A 21,337-nucleotide genomic window follows, 5' to 3' on the forward strand; every position below is an offset into this window, starting at 1 on the left:
TTGAACATATTGAGAAGTTTCTTAATTGTCACGTCCCGGCTATGGGCCGTGATGGGTATCCGGGGCTAACCACCGAACACCGCTCATTCTGTTACTCATCTGCTTTCATTCATAATATATGCTCATGATCATAGAAAACTATTATCATTTGAAACATATTTACTTTATATACATAAGCCCTTCGGCTATCAAAATAATATATATACATGCATATACATGAAAGACTGTGAACCAAACTACCCACACTGCGTATCTACGAGCCTCTACTGGAGTACTAGACATATGTACGGGACAGGACCCCGTCGTGCCCAAAACATGAATACATACATATGTACCAAAAGAATTGTCAATGGCACCTCCGGAAAAGTGGAGTGCTCTCAATCAGCTAATTGCTCCTACGAGTCTGGATCGCCTCCCTGTCTACCTGTGGGCATGAAATACGCGTCCAAAGAGAAAACTTGACGGCGGATTTAATATTGTACCGAGTATGTAAGTATGAACGAAAATGAACATAATAGAGAAATCATAAGGCATAAGATGAATACATAACCTTTGAATGGATGCATTTTATATATATATCATACGTAACATATCATGTGAACTACCATAGCGTATACACCATCATACCATTCATACGTCATCATATCATTCATACATCATCATCGTTAACCCGCGGCCGGGTAACCATTATATGCAGCCCACTAGTGGTGGTCATGTCCGGCCCTCTAGGCACGGTGTAGTCGCACGCAGCCCACTAGTGGTGATCGTGTCCAACCTTTTAAGCGCGGTGAAATCATAGCAGCCCGCCATAGCGGTGACATATCCGGCCAATTAGGCGCAGTGGAATCACAAGCAGCCCGCCGTAGCGGTGACATGTCCGGCCAATTAGGCGCGGTGGAATCACATCGTCATACGTATCATATACTTATCATTATTATTCATCTCATAGGCATATCATGGCTTTATCATAATTCGACATCATTACATATATATATATATATATCATCGAAACATACATTAGGACTTGAAGGCGACTATAGCTATGTCAGGGTGACATAAGGTCGTAAACCCCCGATCATGTTATAGAGTGATCATAATCGTCATATCTTACCTTGGAGGAACTAATGTTTTAAGGTGAGTGCACATAAGAAAAACATCACTAGATCATAGTTAACACCATTAGCCTTGTGGGAACATCATATCATGAACTCTAGAATCTTTAGATTTAAGCTTATCATCAACATTATCGTACTCATAGTATATCTCATATTTCATAAGGCTATTCATGAACAAGGACTCTTAGTTTTCTTGAAGGTAGGACATTCATGAGAAAGGAGAAAATTCATACCATAAGATTCATGCCTTAGAAAGAAAGGACTAGCCTCACATACCTTTGTCTTTTAACTTCTTTATCGCTTGCTCGTTCTCCTTTAATGCACACGTTCTACCTTCAAGAGGATTCGTATCGACATTAGCTAAACAATTATAAGAACTTGTTTTCTAAAGCTAGAGAAAATTGGGCAGCATTTCCTTTGTTTATACGACTCCCTCCAAATTTCATATCAACTCCCAAACGTTCATAACAACAATCACAATATCATAAACAACAATCGTCATTCGTTTACATTATTCACATTTCACGATTTCCTTTCAATTCTCCAAAATCATGATCATAGTTCACTATCATGTTTCTTCACATATAATGCTCATTCCATGTTCTACATACCATTCATAATCTACTTATAATCATAACACATCCATATCAATTATTCATTCCAACTACAACTCAACACTGACACTATTCCCACATTTATGATCCATTTTCTATATTCTTCTATAATCCAAGTGTTTCAACTTTTCAATACTTCAAACCATATGAAAATACCATGAAACTTACCTTATATAGTGTAGGAACAAGCCTTGGGTGGCAATACTCCTCTTGCACCAAAACCCTAGCTTCACCTTCACTTGGATTTCTTGTTTTTGATGAACTTTAATGAGTTTCTTACACTTGATTCACTTGGTTTGATGATAAGAACCTTTGATTTCTCTTGGATTCTTGCTCATGAAGTGTATGGAATATTCTAGAGACTTTAGAGAGAAGTGGGGAAGTGTTAGAATGAAATAATGAAGTTGGATCACCTTTAAATACTTGAAGTAATTCAGCCCGTCGGGAGTTCCACGGACCCTTCCATGGTCCGTGGAACATTATATGGGTCATGGAACTGGTCGTGTTTCACGACCAGCCAATCATCATCTCTGCTGGGACTTCCACGGTCCGTGGAACATTATATGGTCCGTGGAAGTGGCCGTGAAACCCACAGTTTCACCGAAGTTGTTCCCGTTGTCTCGTTTGATCTCCAATCCGTATGGAACCTTCTTGACACTTATTTAGCACTTCATTAACAATCTAAAGGATGTTATAACTCTTCTCCAAACTATTATTAAAACGTCATTAACTCAATACACAAAATTCTTGCCCGACACCCGACATACGATTCGCTGCCCTTAGCAACTTTCGTCTCCTACTTCCAATGTCTTTAGAAATCATAATTAGGACCATTAAAGGCTATTTCTTATTTATCAAAACACTGTATATGTCGTACCCTTCATTAGTCTATTCACTGTACGCTAACGAAATTTTTTTTGAGGAGTAACATTAATAGGCCGGTTTCAACCACCAACCCGCGCCTCAGCCCTATCCACCAGATTCTCGGTGTCCACATGAATTTGTATAGTATTACCTCCCATCACCTCAGCCACCGTCTGCTGAGTCTCCCTATCCACCGTCTTTTCTGCCAGTTGAATCTCCCCATCCACTGTTTGTATCCCCCTAGCCACCGTCCCCGTAGCCACTGGTTGACTCCCCTGTCCTTCCCACAGATTGACCACCCCTGCTAGTTCCCCCCCGGCGCGCTGGAGCATGACGGAAATAGCAATACCGCAGATCTCAAAAACATGCTTCAACTTGATTAACATGCTTTCTTTCCACCTATTAGAACCAACCATGCCCTTTGCTCTAAAATAAATTAGACATGTCACTTTAATTTTTTAGGTCTTTTGTTTATAGAGTCTGGTGGTTTAATGGTATGGTATGCCTTTCACCATGCTCATGCGTAAAATAAATTATGGCATAATATTTGTTCTATTCTTGTAGCAGAGAGCAAGAAGATTTGTCATTTTGATGGCTAGTCTTGCCTTGGGTGCTGCCTTGGTAGACTTTTTGAACGTAATAGCCCCATCATCAAAGTACAACAACAACAACAACAACAACAAGCCCAATATAATCCCACCATGTGGGGTCTGGGGAGGGTAGAGTGTACGCAGACCTAACCCCCACCTTGACAGTAGGGGCGGTACATTTCGAAAGACTTACCAAGAGAGGAGAAGAGAGGAAGATAAGAGGAAAACAAGACAAAAGGTCGGATAGGCCAAGCATATCGAAAACAATATGATAACACAAATACCAAAAGCGAGAAAGTCATGGTAGACCAGTCCGGGCATAAAGGAGCATTAACTACTATATATAAATAAAATAATCAAAGTACCAACGGCCCAACAACTATAAGTAGCAATCAGATGCATAAACCAACGGTAATAGACAAATGAGCGAAACTGCAACTACTAAGGTGAAAGGGTAAGCCACCTAGCCTTCTATCCTAATCTGAGTCCTCCACAACCTCCTATCTAAGGTCATGTCCTCGGTGAGCTGAAACTGTGTCATATCCGTCTAATCACCTCTCCCCAATACTTCTTCGGCCTCCCTTACCTCGCCCGAAACCATCCATAGCCAACCTCTCACACCTCCGCACCGCAAAGATCTCTCCGTCTCTCCTCTTCACATGCCCAAACCATCTCAGCCTTGCTTCTCGCATCTTGTCCTCCACGGATGCCACTCCCACCTTGTCTCGAATATCTTCATTCCTAATTCTATCTCTCCTAGTGTGTCCACACATCCACCGCAGCATACGCATTTCTGCGACTTTCATCTTCTGAATGTGGCATTTCTTGACTGGCCAACACTCCGCTCCGTACAAAAAAGTCGGTCTAACCACCACTTTGTAGAACTTGCCTTTAAGTTTTGGAGGCACTTTCTTATCACACAAGACTGAGGCGAGTCTCCATTTCATCCACCCTGCACCAATACGATGTGAAACATCGTCGTCGATATCCCCATCTTCCTGTATAATAGACCCAAGGTACTTGAAACTTCCTTTATTTTGAATGGCCTGGGTACCAAGCCTCACTTCCTCATCCCCTCACGCGGTACGCCACCGAACCTACACTCCAAGTATTCGTCTCGGTCCTACTCAATTTAAATCCTTTAGACTCCAACGTACGTCTCCCGACCCCTCCGCCTTATCGTTAACTCCGTAGCGAGTCTCGTCAATCAGGACTATGTCATCTGCGAACAACATACACCAAGGCACCTCACCTTGTATTTGTCGCGTCAATTCATCCATCACCAAGGCGAATAAACGGGCAAGAGCCGATCCCCGATGCAACCCCATCGAACAGGAAATGCTCCGAGTCTCCTCCTACCGTCCTTACCCACGGTCTTAGCTCCATCATACATGTCCTTTATCGCTCTAATGTACACCACAGTACACCTTTAGCCTCCAAGCATCTCCATAGGACCCTCTTGGCACCTTGTCGCAGCTTTTCTGCAGTCAATGAATACCATGTGCAAGTCCCTCTTCCGCTCCCTATACCGCTCCACCAATCTCCTTACAATATGAATGGCTTCGTAGTCGAGCGCCCCGCATGAAACCAAAGCGGTTCTACGAAATAGACACACCTCTCTCCTCACCCTCATTTCCACCACCCTTTCCCACACTTTCGCAAGGTGACTTAGCGACTTGATACCTCTATAGTTGTTGCAGCTTTGAATATCTCCCTTGTTCTTGTACACGGGAATCATTGTACTCCATCTCCATTCTTCCGGCATCTTCGCTGACTTGAAAATGACATTAAACAATCTAGTCAGCCACTCCAAGCCTACCCTGCCTGCATTCTTCCAAAATTCTCCAGGAATCTCGTCGGGTCCGGTCGCTCTTCCCCTGCGCATCCTACGAACAGCTCCCTTAACCTCCTCAACCTTTATACTCCTACAATAACCAAAGTCACGACGCCTATCAGAGTGCTCCAATTCTCCCAACACAATGTATCTGTCCGCTCCTTCGTTCAAGAGTTCATGAAAGTATGATCGCCATCTCGTCTAATGCGGTCTTCCCGTACCAACACTTGGCCATCCTCGTCCTTGATGCACTTCACTTGATCCAAGTCGCGTGCCTTCCTCTCTCTCGGCGAGCTTAAATAGCTTCTTATCCCCACCTCGTCCTCTAGTTCTCGCATAAAGGCGTTCAAAGGTCGCCGTTTTAGGCCGCCGAAATCGCCAACTTCGCCTCCTTTCTCGCCATCTTATACTTTTCCCTATTCGTCCGCTTCTCTTCATCGTCCTTGCTATCTACCAAACCATATATGCCTGCTTCTTTGCTTCTACCTTCCCTTGGACTTCTCCATTCCACTACCAATCCCCGGTGCCCACCACGGCGGCCACGCGAGACCCCCAATACCTCTCTAGCCGCTTCCCGAATGCGGTCGGCCGTCCTATCCCACATAATCGCTCGCATCCCCCCCTACTATCCCACGCTCCCATAGCTATCAACTTCTCCCCCATCTCTGGGGCACTAGACGGGTCAAACTCCCCCACCTAATCCTCGGTCGGTCATCCACAACCTTTTTCTTCTTCTTCCTTCTTACCTCTAAATCCATCACCAGTAGCTTATGTTGGGTCGTAAGATTCTCACTCGGTATGACCTTGCGGTCCTTACGAGAGGGCCTTTATCATCTTTTCTAAGAAGCAAGAAGTCTATTTGCGTCGCGCCCACCGAGCTACGAAAGGTTGCAAGTGCTCCTCCTTCTCCGAAAACACGAGTTGGCTACCAAAGAATCCAAAAGCTTTTGCGAAATCCGGGGTGAGACTCCTCCACCATTCCCGTCCCCGAAGCCAAATCCTCCATGCACCTCGTCATAACCTCGAAACGCACTCCAATGTGCCCATTGAAATCTCCTCCTATGAATAACTTCTCGGTAGGCGGTATCTTACCACCACTTCGTCCAAGTCCTCCCAAAAGCGCCTTTTTACTTCCTCGTCCAAACTGTTGTGGCGCGTAGGCACTAATAATGTTCAAGGTGAACCCTCCAACGACTAACTTAATCGCCATCATCCTGTCGTTGATCCTCCTAACCTCTACCACCTGATCTCTAAGCTCACTATCTACCAAGATCCCTACCCCATTCCTATACCTCGACTTGCCCGAGAACCAAAGCTTGTACCCGTCCACATCCTTAGCTTTAGGTCCTACCCATTTAGTCTCTTGGACACAAGCTATATTAATCCTCCTCTTTTTAAGAATCTTAACTAACTCTATGGACTTTCCCGATAAAGTCCCAATATTCCAAGACCCTACTCTCAATCTAGAGGCTCCCTCAACCCCCTTAGCCCCCCCAACCCTAGTCCCCGATCCCAACCGAGAACATGACCCTAGTCTACCATCCCTCACCAAAGCCAGTAAAGCAAATATACGCTAGTGAAAGGTTAATCTAAGACAAACGAAAGATCAATACTAGAGCACACGTTAGTAATAGTCTATAAGCAAAGAAATAGGTATTCAATTAGGCAAGCAAGCAAAAATTTACAAGGCAAAATTTATAAGGCTAAGTGACAGGAAATGGGCTATTGGAGGTACCAACTCCAAGTAAGTAAAACCTGTTCACCACCGAGAAATCTCTGTTTGCCGCCGGAAACACTGTTCTCTGCCGAAAAATACTGTTCACTGACCGGAATCACTGTTCACCGACCGGAATCACTGTTCACCACCGGTGCAGAAATTGCCCGAAAACCTACTGGTGCGGTCGCAGTATAGGAGGGAAAAAAAAAACAAGAAAGGAAGGAGAGAAAAGAGAGAACAGAGGAGAGAGAAAGAGATACGCTCTACGGGGAAACGGTGGTGGTGGTCGTGGCCGTGCCGGTTGGGGTAGGTGGGGTGGGGGTTGGGGGGAGGAGGTCACTTACCGTTACTTACCGTTACTTTGAAGCTAGTTGTTTACATATGTCTAATCCTATTCCTTTGTTGGCCCCGGTCCACAAGCCGCATCCACGATATAACAAATTGAAACCATCCCCATCATCAAAGTACCATTATCAAAAATATGTAATATACTAGGTCCGTTTTTAGAATTGTTACTTGCCTTTTTTTTCAAAGTGTCTACCAATCCATAACCTGCAAATCTTTTCAATATCGTTTTGTATTTTTAAATTTTTTTCTTGATACTCTACTAATCCAGCCAGTCACCACTGATTTTGGCATTCACAACTCTCAAAAACATGCTTCAACATGATTAAGACGACAACAAACATAACTGCAAACCTAAACTGTCATTCTTTCTTAAAATCTCTTAGATAAAGCCCAAATAAAAGGCCACACAAAGAGTTGTGAATGCCGAAATCAGTGGTGGCTGGCTGGATTAGTAGGGTACGGAGAAAAAAAATCCGAAAATACAAAACGATATTGAAAGGACTCGCAGGTTATGGATTATGGATTGATGTACACTTTGAAAAAATAAGGGCAAGTAACAATTTCAAAAATGGACCAAGCATATTACATATTTTTGATAATGGTGCTCTGATAATGGGCTATCACGTTCAAGAAGTCTACCCAAGGCAAGACTAGCCATCAGAATGACAAGTCCTCCTGGTCTCTGCTACAGAAAGAAAGAAAACAAATATTATACCACAACCTATTTTGAGCATGAGCATGGTGAAAGGCATACCATTACCATTAAACCACAAGACCCCATAAACAAAAAACCTGAAAAAGTCAAAGTGACATGTCTAATTTATTTTAGAGCGAAGGGCATGGTTGGTTCTAATAGCCGGAAAGAAAGCAAACTATACTTATGAACTGAACCGTGAAAGTGGTGATACTTAAACAGAATGCTCGGGGTGGTGTGGAGGAGTTTTGAATATTTGTGGGCTGGGTGAGGTGATTTTTGTATGGGGTTGAAAACTAAGTAGTGATATAAAAGGTGGCTAGTAAAGATATCATAATTATAGTGTTGGTCTTGGGAAACAAATCTGCATGAATCTGCATAGTATTACCTCCCGTCCCCGCAGCCTCCATCTGCTGAGTCTCCTCCTCCACCCTCCTTTCTGCTGGTCTTGAATTTGAACATATTGAGAAGCTTCTTAATAGGCCGGTTTCTACCACCAACCCGTGCCTCAGCCCTATCCACCAGATTCCCGGTGTCCACATGAATCTGCACAGTACTACCTTCCGTCGCCGCAGCCACCATCTGCTGAGTCTCCCCATCCACCGTCTTTTCTGCCGGTTGAATCTCCCCATCCACTGTTTGCGTCCCCCTAGCCACCGTCCCTGTAGCCACTGGTTGCGTCCCCTGTCCTTACCACTGATTGACCACCCCCAGCGGTTCCCCCCGGCGCCTCCTTGAGCATAGCCAGAAATAGCAATACCAGCATCTCAAAAACATGCTTCAACTTGATTAACATGCTTTCTTTCCAGCTATTAGAACCAACCATGCCCTTTGCTCTAAAATAAATTAGACATGTCACTTTAATTTTTTAGGTCTTTTGTTTATAGAGTCTGGTGGTTTAATGGTATGGTATGCCTTTCACCATGCTCATGCGTAAAATAAATTATGGTATAATATTTGTTCTCTTCTTGTAGCAGAGAGCAAGAAGATTTGTCATTCGATGGCTAGTCTTGCCTTGGGTGCTGCCTTGGTAGACTTTTTGAACGTAATAGCCCCATCATCAAAGCACCATTATCAAAAATATGTAATTAACTAGGTCCGTTTTTAGAATTGTTACTTGCCTTTTTTTTCAAAGTGTCTACCAATCCATAACCTGCAAATCTTTTCAATATCGTTTTGTATTTTTAAATTTTTTCTCGATACTCTACTAATCCAGCCAGTCACCACTGATTTTGGCATTCACAACTCTCAAAAACATGCTTCAACATGATTAAGACGACAACAAACATAACTGCAAACTTAAACTGTCATTCTTTCTTAAAATCTCTTAGATAAAGCCCAAATAAAAGGCCACACAGAGTTGTGAATGTACAAAAATTGAAAGGTGGTGGATTGATGCTGGCCGAATTAGTCAAAATGGACCTAGCATATTACATATTTTTGTACCGATAATGGAAAAAAATTAAAGAATACAAAACGATATTGAAAGGACTTGCAAACAAGTTATGGATTGATGTACACATTTAAAAAAAAGGGCAAGTAACTATTTCAAAAATGGACCTAGCATATTACATATTTTTGATAATGGTGCTCGATAATGGGCTATCACGTTCAGAGAAGTCTTTTAAATTTTTTTAAGACAAGCCATAAATGACAAGTCCTATTTTAAAACAATTTAACTAAGGAAAGAAAACAAATATTATACCACAACCTATTTTGAGCATGAGCACGGTGAAAGCCCTTAATGGACCAAAAACATACCATTACCATTAAACCACAAGACCCCATGGACCAAAAAAAAAAACCCGAAAAAGTCAAAGTGACATGTCTAATTTGTTTAGAGCGAAGGGCATAGTTGGTTCTAATAGCCGGAAAGAAAGCAAACTATACTTATGAACTGAACCGTGAAAGTGGTGATACTTAAACAGAATGCTCGGGGTGGTGTGAAGGAGTTTTGATTATTTGTGGGATGGGTGAGGTGATTTTTGTATAGGGTAGAAAACTAAGTAGTGATATAAAAGGTGGCTAGTAAAGATATCATAATTATAGTGTTGGGCTTGGAAAACAAATCTGCATAGCATTACCTCCCGTCCCCGCAACCTCCATCTGCTGAGTGTCCTCCTCCACCCTCCTTTCTACTGGTTCTGAATTTGAACATATTGAGAAGCTTCTTAATATGCCGGTTTCAACCACCAACCCGCGCCTCGCCCCTATCCACTAGTAAAGATATTCGGTGTGAATGAGCCCTACCCGCCGAGTCTCCTCATCCACCCTCCGTTCGCTGGTCTGAGGTGAATGTTTGTCCGGCTACCAAAACTAAGTAGTGAACGGGAAATCCACGCAGTATCTTACCTCCCTCGCCGCATCCACCGTCCTCCCGAGTCTCCCTGTCCACCGTCCTTTGTGCCGGTTGAATCTCCCCATCCGCTGTTCGCGTCCCCCTAGCCACCGTCCCCGTAGCCACTGGTTGCGTCCCCTGTCCTTGCCACTGATTGACCACCCATGTTTAAAGGTTCCCGTTCCCTTCCCCGCCGCTTGTGAGCATAGCCGGAAATAGCAATACCAGCATCTCAAAAACATGCTTCAACTTGATTAACATGCTTTCTTTCCAGCTATTAGAACCAACCATATCTTTTGCTCTAAAATAAATTAGACATGTCACTTTAATTTTTTAGGTCTTTTGTTTATAGAGTCTGGTGGTTTAATGGTATGGTATGCCTTTCACCATGCTCATGCGTAAAATAAATTATGGTATAATATTTGTTCTCTTCTTGTAGCAGAGAGCAAGAAGATTTGTCATTCTGATGGCTAGTCTTGCCTTGGGTGCTGCCTTGGTAGACTTTTTGAATGTAATAGCCCCATCATCAAAGCACCATTATCAAAAATATGTAATATACTAGGTCCGTTTTTAGAATTGTTACTTGCCTTTTTTTTCAAAGTGTCTACCAATCCATAACCTGCAAATCTTTTCAATATCATTTTGTATTTTTAAATTTTTTCTCGATACTCTACTAATCCAGCCAGTCACCACTGATTTTGGCATTCACAACTCTCAAAAACATGCTTCAACATGATTAAGACGACAACAAACATAACTGCAAACTTAAACTGTCATTCTTTCTTAAAATCTCTTAGATAAAGCCCAAATAAAAGGCCACACAAAGAGTTGTGAATGCCAAAATCAGTGGTGGCTGGCTGGATTAGAAGGGTACCGAGAAAACAAAACCAAAAATACAAAACGATATTGAAAGGACTTGCAGGTTATGGATTGATGTACACTTTGAAAAAAAAAAGGGCAAGTAACAATTTCAAAAATGGACCTAGCATATTACATATTTTTGATAATGGTGCTCTGATAATGGGCTATCACGTTCAAGAAGTCTACCCAAGGCAAGACTAGCCATCAGAATGACAAGTCCTCCTGGTCTCTGCTACAGAAAGAAAGAAAACAAATATTATACCACAACCTATTTTGAGCATGAGCATGGTGAAAAGCATACCGTTACTATTAAACTACAAGACCCCATAAACAAAAACTCCCTAAAAAGTCAAAGTGACATGTCTAATTTATTTTAAGCGAAGGGCATGGTTGGTTCTAAAACCGGAAAAAAAAAACATTTAAAAAAAATCCTAAAACCCAGCCCACCCTCCCCCCCCGATGAACTTAAACCGTGAAAGGGGATCTCTTTTGCTTTGTTCAAAATACAGCAATATCGAGCCCTTAATGGACCAAAAAAATCAATAGTCCATGATTTTCCATTAATGGACCAAAAAAATTAGTGTTCATCCAAACACACCCCTTTACTTTTCTTGCTTTCCTCTTCTTCCCCGCAGCTGCTATTGAAGGAGTTTTGAAATATTTGGTCTTGGGGTGTGGGGAGAGTGATGAAGATGACTATTTTTGTTGGGGTATTTTTATTTTTTAAACTAAATAGTGATATAAAGGTGCATATTTATAGTTTAAAGATATTAACGATTATAGTGTTGGACCCTAATCACGGGGTCTAAATGAAAATTAGGACAAGTTGAGTCCATCTATGACTTTGGTGATGTTCCCCGTGAAAGGCCTACCATCTTGCCATTAAACCACAAGACCCCATAAAGAAAAACCGAAAAAGTCAAAGTGACATGTCTAATTTATTTCCTCTTAACATGCTTGGTTCTAATAGTGATGCCCTTTAAAATTTGAACATAAAGTTTTGATATCACGAGGTGATGTTTGTGGGGTATTCTAGTGGTAGTGATTAAAAGGTGGCTAGTAAAGATTCATGATTATATTTGTTAGTCTTGGGAAAACAAATGCATGAATCCGCATAGTATTACCTCCCGTCTACCCTCCACCCGCCGAGTCTTTCTGAACCCTCCTTTCCCATCGGTCTTGAATTTGAACATATTGAGAAGCGTTTTTAGAATACTTGCCTTTTTCTACCACCAACCCGCGCCGCCCTATCCACCGCAAATCTTTTTCAATCCGTTTGTGTACATGAATTTTTTCCCACCGTCCGCTAAGTCTCCCCATCTACCGTCCTTTCGCCGGTTGAATCTCCCCATCCACCGTTTGTGTCCCCCTAGCCACCGTCAAACGTAGCCACCGGTTGCGTCCTTAAAATCCTTACCACCGATTGAACACCCCCGCCCGTTCACCAGTTGGAATGCCTCGAGCATAGCCTAAATAATAAGGACTTGCAGGTTATGGATTGATCTTGGAAAAAAAAAGGGCATCTCAAAAACATGCTTCAACTTGATTAACATGCTTTCTTTCCGTCCTATTAGAACCAACCATGCCCTTTGCTCTAAAATAAATTAGAAATGTGACTTTAATTTTTTAGGTCTTTTGTTTATATAGTCTGGTGGTTTAATGGTATGGTATGCCTTTCACCATGCTCATGCGTAAAATAAATTATGGTATAATATTTGTTCTCTTCTTGCAACAGAGAGCAAGAAGATTTGTCATTCTGATGGCTAGTCTTGCCTTGGGTGCTGCCTTGGTAGACTTTTTAAACGTAATAGCCCCATCATCAAAGCACCATTATCAAAAATATGTAATATACTAGGTCCGGTTTTACAATTGTTACTTGCCTTTTTTTTTTCAAAGTGTCTACCAATCCATAACCTGCAAATCTTTTCAATATCATTTTGTATTTTTAAATTTTTTCTCGATACTCTACTAATCGACCGTCACCACTGATTTTGGCATTCACAACTCTCAAAAACATGGTTCAACGTGATTAAGACGACAACAAACATAACTGCAAACTTAAACTGTCATTCTTTCTTAAAATCTCTTAGATAAAGCCCAAATAAAAGGCCACACAAAGAGTTGTGAATTCCAAAATCATTGGTGGCTGGCTGGATTAGTAGGGTACCGAGAAAAAAAATTCGAAAATACAAAACGATATTGAAAGGACTTGCAGGTTATGGATTGACGTACACTTTGAAAAAAAAGGGCAAGAAACAATTTCAAAAATAGACCTAGCATATTACATATTTCTGATAATGGTGCTTTGATAATGGGCTATCACGTTGAAGAAGTCTACCCAAGGCAAGACTAGCCATCAAAATGACAAGTCCTGGGGGTCTCTATAAAAGAAGAAAACAAATATTATACCACAACCTATTTTGAGCATGAGCATGGTGAAAGGCATACCATTACCGTTAAACTACAGGACCCCGTAAACAAAAACCTGAAAAATTCAAAGTGACATGTCTATTTTATTTCAGAGCGAAGGGCATGGTTGGTTCTAACAGCCGGAAAGAAAGCAAACTAAACTTATGAACTCAATCGTGAAAGTGGTGATACTTAAACAGAATGCTCGGGGTGGTGTGGAGGAGTTTTGAATATTTGTGGGCTGGGTGAGGTGATGTTTGTATGGGGTAGAAAACTAAGTAGTGATATAAAAGGTGGCTAGTAAAGATATCATGATTATAGTGTTGGTCTTGGGAAACAAATCTGCATGAATCTGCATAGTATTACCTCCGTCCCGCGACCTCCATATTCTGAGTCTCCTCCTCCACCCTCCTTTCTGCTGGTCTTGAATTTGAACATATTGAGAAGCTTCTTAATAGGCCGGTTTCTACCACCAACCCGCGCCTCAGCCCTATCCACCAGATTCCCGGTGTCCACATGAATCTGCACAGTATTACCTCCCGTCGCCGCAGCCACCGTCTGCTGAGTCTCCCCATCCACCGTCCTTTCTGCCGGTTGAATCTCCCCATCCACTGTTTGCGTCCCCCTAGCCACCGTCCCCGTAGCCACTGGTTGCGTCCCCTGTCCTTACCACTGATTGACCACCCCCAGCCGTTCCCGCCGGCGCCTGCTTGAGCATAGCCGGAAATAGCAATACCAGCATCTCAAAAACATGCTTCAACTTGATTAACATGCTTTCTTTCCAGCTATTAGAACCAACCATGCCCTTTGCTCTAAAATAAATTAGACATGTCACTTTAATTTTTTAGGTCTTTTGTTTATAGAGTCTGGTGGTTTAATGGTATGGTATGCCTTTCACCATGCTCATGCATAAAATAAATTATGGTATAATATTTGTTCTCTTCTTGTAGCAGAGAGCAAGAAGATTTGTCATTCTGATGGCTAGTCTTGCCTTGGGTGCTACCTTGGTAGACTTTTTGAACGTAATAGCCCCATCATCAAAGCACCATTATCAAAAATATGTAATAAACTAGGTCCGTTTTTAGAATTGTTACTTGCCTTTTTTTTTCAAAGTGTCTACCAATCCATAACCTGCAAATCTTTTCAATATTGTTTTGTATTTTTAAATTTTTTCTCGATACTCTACTAATCTAGCCAGTCACTACTGATTTTGGCATTCACAACTCTCAAAAACATGCTTCAACATGATTAAGATGACAACAAACATAACTGCAAACTTAAACTGTGATTCTTTCTTAAAATCTCTTAGATAAAGCCCAAATAAAAGGCCACACAAAGAGTTGTGAATGCCAAAATCAGTGGTGGCTGGCTGGATTAGTAGGGTACCGAGAAAAAAAATCCGAAAATACAAAACGATATTGAAAGGACTTGCAGGTTATGGATTGATGTACACTTTGAAAAAAAAAGGGCAAGTAACAATTTCAAAAATAGACCTAGCATATTACAAATTTTTGATAATGGTGCTCTGATAATGGGCTATCACGTTCAAGAAGTCTACCTAAGGCAAGACTAGCTAGCAGAATGACAAGTCCTCCTGGTCTCTCCTACAGAAAGAAAGAAAACAAATATTATACCACAACATATTTTGAGCATGAGCATGATGAAAGGCATACCATTACCATTAAACCACAAGACCCCATAAACAAAAACCAGAAAAAGTCAAAGTGACATGTCTAATTTATTTTAAAGCGAAGGGCATGGTTGGTTTTAATAGCCGGAAAGAAAGCAAACTATACTTATGAACTGAACCGTGAAAGTGGTGATACTTAAACAGAATGCTCGAGGTGGTGTGGAGGAGTTTTGAATATTTGTGGGCTGGGTGAGGTGATGTTTGTATGGGGTAGAAAACTAAGTAGTGATGTAAAAGGTGGCTAGTAAAGATATCATGATTATAGTGTTGGTCTTGGGAAACAAATCTGCATGAATCTGCATAGTATTACCTCCCGACCCCGCAGCCTCCATACTCTGAGTCTCCTCCTCCACCCTCCTTTCTGCTGGTCTTGAATTTGAACATATTGAGAAGCTTCTTAATAGGCCGGTTTCTACCACCAACCCGCGCCTCAGCCCTATCCAGCAGATTCCCGATGTCCACATGAATCTGCACAGTATTAGCTCCCGTCGCCGCAGCCACCGTCTACTGAGTCTCCCCATCCACCGTCCTTTCTGTCGGTTGAATCTCCCCATCCACTATTTGCGTCCCTCTAGCCACCGTCCCCGTAGCCACTGGTTGCGTCCCCTGTCCTTACCACTGATTGACCACCCCCAGCTGTTCCCGTCGGCGCCTGCTTGAGCATAGCCGGAAATAGCAATACCAGTATCTCAAAAACATGCTTCAACTTGATTACATGCTTTCTTTCCAGCTATTAGAACCAACCATGCCCTTTGCTCTAAAATAAATTAGATATGTCACTTTAATTTTTTAGGTCTTTTGTTTATAGAGTCTGGTGGTTTAATGGTATGGTATGCCTTTCACCAAGCTCATGCGTAAAATAATTTATTGTATAATACACTACAAGAAAATAGGCCTTTAACGAGGGGAAATTCGGTCGTTAAAAGGCCAAATCCGGTCGCTATAGGTCAATAACGACGAGAAAAAATCCGGTCGCCACCGGTCGTTAAAACTTAACGACTGGATTTTATATCCGGTCATTAAAGATCCTTTAGCGACTGCATAATTGCGGTCGTTATACACCCTTTAGCGACCAAATTTTCCCTTCGCTAATGGTCATGTCGGTCATTAAAAAACTTCACTAACCACAGTTAATTTGGTCGTGATAAGTGCTTTTAACAACTAAATATCCCTTCGCTAATTTAACTTTTTTTTATTAAATATAATTAGATAAAAATTAGTCATATGCTTTCGCATACATATAGACACATCCAAACACATATAAAATAGTCAATACTCATATAAAACATCATTGTTAATTACAGAGAAATAAAGCACCATATTACCAGTATACCCATCCAAATAGTGTGACATTATTTTCTTTCTACTCCTAAAAATAAAAGTGTGATGTACAAAAGCGATCATCTTTATAAAACCATAGCGAAACAAAGTAGGTTTTTCTTGCACTTCAACTTGTTCTTCGATATTTTCCGCTGCTTCAAATTGCTCTTCACTATCTTCAAGGAAACTTCTTCATGACATCAAATGATCTGTTAACAGGACAAATTCATGTTAGTTTTTTAGTAACAAAGCTCCTAATAGCTCCCTTTGTTCAGAAAACACATGAATATTTAGGATTGCTAGATTGCTACAATTGTAGGATGTAAAACATGTCCTACCCCATTCTTTAAAACTAATACCAAAAGAATTCAGGGAAGCAAATACTTTTTGTGACCTTGTCAACTCCAAAACACCTAAATATATTCCTAATCAACATTATCTGGAAGGATGTTCTCACATAGGGCAAAAAGAAACATTTGTGAGGCTGGATTCGTGCAAACGAGATCCTAAATGTATAGAGTGAGCAGTCATTAGCTAAGATTAGACATTGCATTTCAGTTCGGTAACGGAAAGATATCTTCTAAAAAGAAGACCCTTCGACGAAAAATTCGACACATATAGTACAAAAAACTAAGCTTAAAAGATGTAAAAAATAAATGACCAAATGGATACAAGCATAGTAAGAGGACCAAACTTTGTATGATTTCTAATCAGTAACGTCTTAGAATATGAAGCTGACAGTATTAAAGTAAATAAACAGTGATCCACTATATGAATCCATGCTTCGGAACCAACACAATTATATATTATCAACGTCGGAAAAGGTCATTCAAAAATCTCAATTAACCTAGCACATATCCTTAGCTTTAAGAATATAAGAAACATCATTCTATCTAGGTCTAAAACTCTTAACTCTATTTATCAAGCAAGAACAGGAACAACCATACACATAACACAAACCATTATAAAATTAAATTACCTTTCAAAACGATTAATTCAAATAGCTAGGATGTCTAAGTCAAATTATTACATCCACAAGATCACATAGACACAGATACCGATATTTCATTCTAGCCTAGTAATTAAACTGAAACTTCATCTTGCAAAAAAAAATCAAATTGAACACAAAAATACACATATAGATAAGCAGAAACAGAATTTAAAGGGAAGAATATTACCCTCGAAGCAGCGACAATAGTACAAGTCCAAGAGTCAGAACCAGAGGCCTTTCTGAAATAGCGAGTGCAACAATGATAGTTAACCAACCTTTTTGGGAACTGCGAGTGGGAAGTTGCATCTCCGAACAACTATCTATCCACTCACCATCTTGCCACTTCAAGTCCATGAAAAAGACGTTTTGTCATGGAACCATCCTATGTAGGACATATAGATACAACCAATTTACTTAGCATATGCAAACAACTGAGAAAATGTATGCAAGATCAATCACCACATCAATCTTGTATTTTGTATAGTTAGAACCATATTAGCTAATAAACTATGCTCTTCGGTGAGAAAAATACAAAGCAATCATCACAAGTAGCGCAGAAAAACTTTCAGATATTGAACATTCCAAGATCAAAGATATTTAATAGTAGTATAAACCATAGCCTGAGCCAACAAACAGATAAATGACATTCTTAAAGAAAATTGAAGAGTAACCCAAATACTTGAAAAGAGACCCAATAAAGAAGCAAGAGCTAGAACAAAGGTAAACACTATGGAGTACTTAAATCTTTCTGCAACTAAACTTACTAAATCCTGCAATCCTGGGTCAGTTGAACCCGAAAAGAAATAGTAATAAATAATTTTTTTATATAAAAAAGCTACTGCACAGGTTATGGAACTATCTCCTAATTAAACTAGACATTGCTCTTGTTAACAGGAGAACCCTACTCCAATTCAAATTTAAGTGGGACTTTGAGGAAATCTACACAGAAATTAAAGATAAAGAACTCAAAAAAAAGTGAAAAAAAAAGAGTTTAAGTTCCATGTAGTGTTCAAAGTAATTACACAATCAGATAGTAATGACGGAAAGACGAACACAATTATCAAACAAATGCACCTAAACAGAAAAAGTATACTATTCGACTTTGGAATTACCTCAATGTGTTGTGCTAGTGAAATCACTTGCAAAGTCACTTATTCACAATCTTATCATAAATATGTATATATATGCAAGTGATAAGTATATATTGGATAGAGCATTTATAATGTATATGGGTGTATGTGAACAGAAGGATAAGGCACCAGGTGGAACATGAGAGCACACTATGACCTGAAAATAGTAACAAGAAATGATCTTGGAAGACACAATTTGCAGACAAGTTTTACAATTTAATTAAACTTTTATCTCAGAAGATGCTTCTTCAGATGAATCCTCTCTATAGATAGGAGTTTGGCAGGCAATAGACAACAGGATATAAGAAACTCAACAGAAACTTTAAAAACACATACAAACTCAGAGAAATACTTAGCAAGTCAATCTCACCATATATGAACATGTCTTTAATCAATTGCGATAAAAAAAAGGCACTGCTTCACTTTGAAATTGTAGTCCAATTAAACAGGAGGGGGGCAGCGTGAACAAGAGCTAATGACTATTGAAAAACTTGCAGAATCTAAGAGTAATAGAAAACAAGTAAAATAATGTTCTTTTCCTATAAGAATTCTGTCAACTATATTATGCATTTGAAAACATTTAAGCAAGACTAACTTCTATTCCTCTACCACCAAAGGATGTGGTGTAGCAGATGGGGCTGCTCCACCCTTAACCAGAGGTCTTGGGTTCGAGCCCTGAAAATGGAAAATCCTTGGTAGGGAGCACTTCCCCCCAAATGGGGCCCTATGCGGCGCGAATCCGGATATAGTCGGGCTCCAATGTGGGTACTGGACACCGGGTGGGAAACCAAAAGAAAAAACTTCTATTCCTCTTAATCCATTTTCGAAAAGCAAGAAACGAGATATCTTGCTTATTACTGGACGTCCTAGATTTAAATAAAATCTGAAATCGTACTCAATCATAAAATGGCCACTACCCACTATATATAACAAAACACTAAAAAAATAAAGAAATATGGAATCAATGATTTGTTTTCAATCACATGGTCTAATTAGAACTTGGTTTAGTAAAATTTTGTACAGTGTTCACAACCAATTTAAATGTTCGAGCTATCTTAATTGGAATCACAACTATTAGTTTATTTTTGCCAGTCTTCAATTTAATTTCATTGAAATTGAGATAAAACCACCGGGAAAAATTGAAAAGTCACAATAAATCAGATAAAAGAAGGATTTATCTAGAATACCTAAATGGCACCGTAGAATCAGACATGAAGAATTATTGTATTTGGTGTTATCATATCACCAAAGCGAAGACCAACATTCATATATCTACAAGTGGGAATCACAACCCTACTAATCTGAACCAAAATTAACATAAAAGGGGTAGAATTTCAAACCTTACCTTGATGAGAAGGAACCCTATTGAGCAGTTGATTCAACGGAGGTGAGGAGCTTTTTTTTCTTTCCTCGTAGAAATTAAATCTAGATGTGATAGCAGTTGCAGGGGAGCAGATGAGTAGTTTCTTTTATTCTTCAAAATGAAAGTGATTTGATTCAAGGGAAAGGGTAAGGGTTCTTTTTGAGGTGGGGGGAGGGTGGGTTGAAAAAAAGAGGCGGAAAAAAGGTGGCGCCTTTTTTATTTTATTGACTGATCTATTTAATGACCTGATATTATAGCTTTTAAGGACCAAATACTGTCCCTTCGTTAATGTTGAGCTAAAAAGTGTCTTAACGTCTAGAAAAAAATCCGGCCACTATTAATATACTTCTAACGACGGGATTTATGTCCGTTTTCTTAGCTTTGCATTTCAATCATACCTCAATATTCTTACCTTACATTTGCATTCAACCTCAATATTCATTCATCCTTTCGTGTCGTTGCTTACCTTTGTCACAGAGGTCATTCAATTTGTTTAGTTCACAACTTTTAAGCGAACTTATCATCAAAAGATGCATTTAATTATTCCTGCATTTGTTAATCAGACTTACCTCTATGACAATCAATTCATTATCATATAAATATATATTTTGATAACGTAGCCTCGACGAAGTGACTTACCTCTCGTAACTCTCAATATCATCCATCACTTTCTTTCGTCGATATGGTTCTTCAATAAAATCAGGGTTAGTATAAGGAACCTCATTTCCTATGACTTGGCTCTATCGCACGATCTTAGATATGAAAGAAGATTAACCATCCTAAATGCCTCAGTAGCCTCCGTTTATAGATGTGGCGCGCAACACACCATAAACAAGACTACTAGACACGGCTCGTGAACGGTTTCGAGTACCGGCTTTGCTCGATATCACTTTTGTCACGACCCGACTAAGCTAGGAGACGTGGCCAGTGCCCAGTACCACCGAGCACGAGCGCTCATACCATTATCCATCGTACTCATTAAGAGTTCATTCATTAATCTTATACTCAAGTTATAGGAAAAACCATTTCTCACCTTGACACATAAATACCTTTATATACATAAGCCTTTCGGCTATCAAAATAATATACATACGATAAGGACATCGTGAGACCATACTACCCACACATGCGTATCTACGAGCCTCTACTAGAGTACTAGACATATGGACGAGACGGGAGCCCCGTCGTGCCCAAAACATATATGTACACAAAATAATAAATCAATGGCACCTCCGAAACAATGGAGTGCCCTCAAAATCTGCTAAGCTCCTGAATGCGATACGGGTGGCCTCCTGTCTGTCTACCTGCGGGCATGAACACAGCGTCCAAAGAAAACGGACGTCAGTACGAGCAATGTAATAAGTATGTAAGGCATGGATAATAACATGATAAAAGCATGAGCAATAGCATAAGATAAAAGAACTGTGCATTTCTCATAATACTTTTTAAACATTCGTCA

At 40.3% G+C, this 21,337-nt stretch overlaps 1 protein-coding gene across 4 annotated transcripts; it reads right to left on the reverse strand.

The window, feature by feature from the left end:
* Nucleotides 1–16,330: 16,330 nt before the first annotated feature.
* LOC132043163 (uncharacterized) lies at nucleotides 16,331–20,182 on the reverse strand. 4 transcript variants are annotated; one of them, XR_009411692.1, is made up of 3 exons: nucleotides 19,861–20,165; nucleotides 17,573–17,767; nucleotides 16,331–16,581 (listed from the first exon to the last, which is right to left on the reverse strand). XR_009411692.1 is itself a non-coding variant. In XM_059433651.1 (3 exons), exons 2-3 carry the CDS (start codon nucleotides 17,737–17,739, stop codon nucleotides 16,344–16,346), a joined length of 408 nt encoding a protein of 135 aa, XP_059289634.1. In that variant the 5' UTR covers nucleotides 17,740–17,767; nucleotides 19,856–20,182; the 3' UTR covers nucleotides 16,331–16,343. The 4 variants fall into 4 exon arrangements, 2 of the variants coding, with proteins under 2 accessions (XP_059289634.1, XP_059289633.1); XR_009411691.1 differs by having other exon boundaries at nucleotides 16,331–16,603; nucleotides 19,861–20,140; XM_059433651.1 differs by having other exon boundaries at nucleotides 16,331–16,584; nucleotides 19,856–20,182.
* Between the last annotated feature and the right edge of the window lie 1,155 nt (nucleotides 20,183–21,337).

This window comes from Lycium ferocissimum, unplaced genomic scaffold, assembly GCF_029784015.1.
Source record: "Lycium ferocissimum isolate CSIRO_LF1 unplaced genomic scaffold, AGI_CSIRO_Lferr_CH_V1 ctg21568, whole genome shotgun sequence".
Classification (NCBI taxonomy): Eukaryota; Viridiplantae; Streptophyta; class Magnoliopsida; order Solanales; family Solanaceae; genus Lycium; species Lycium ferocissimum.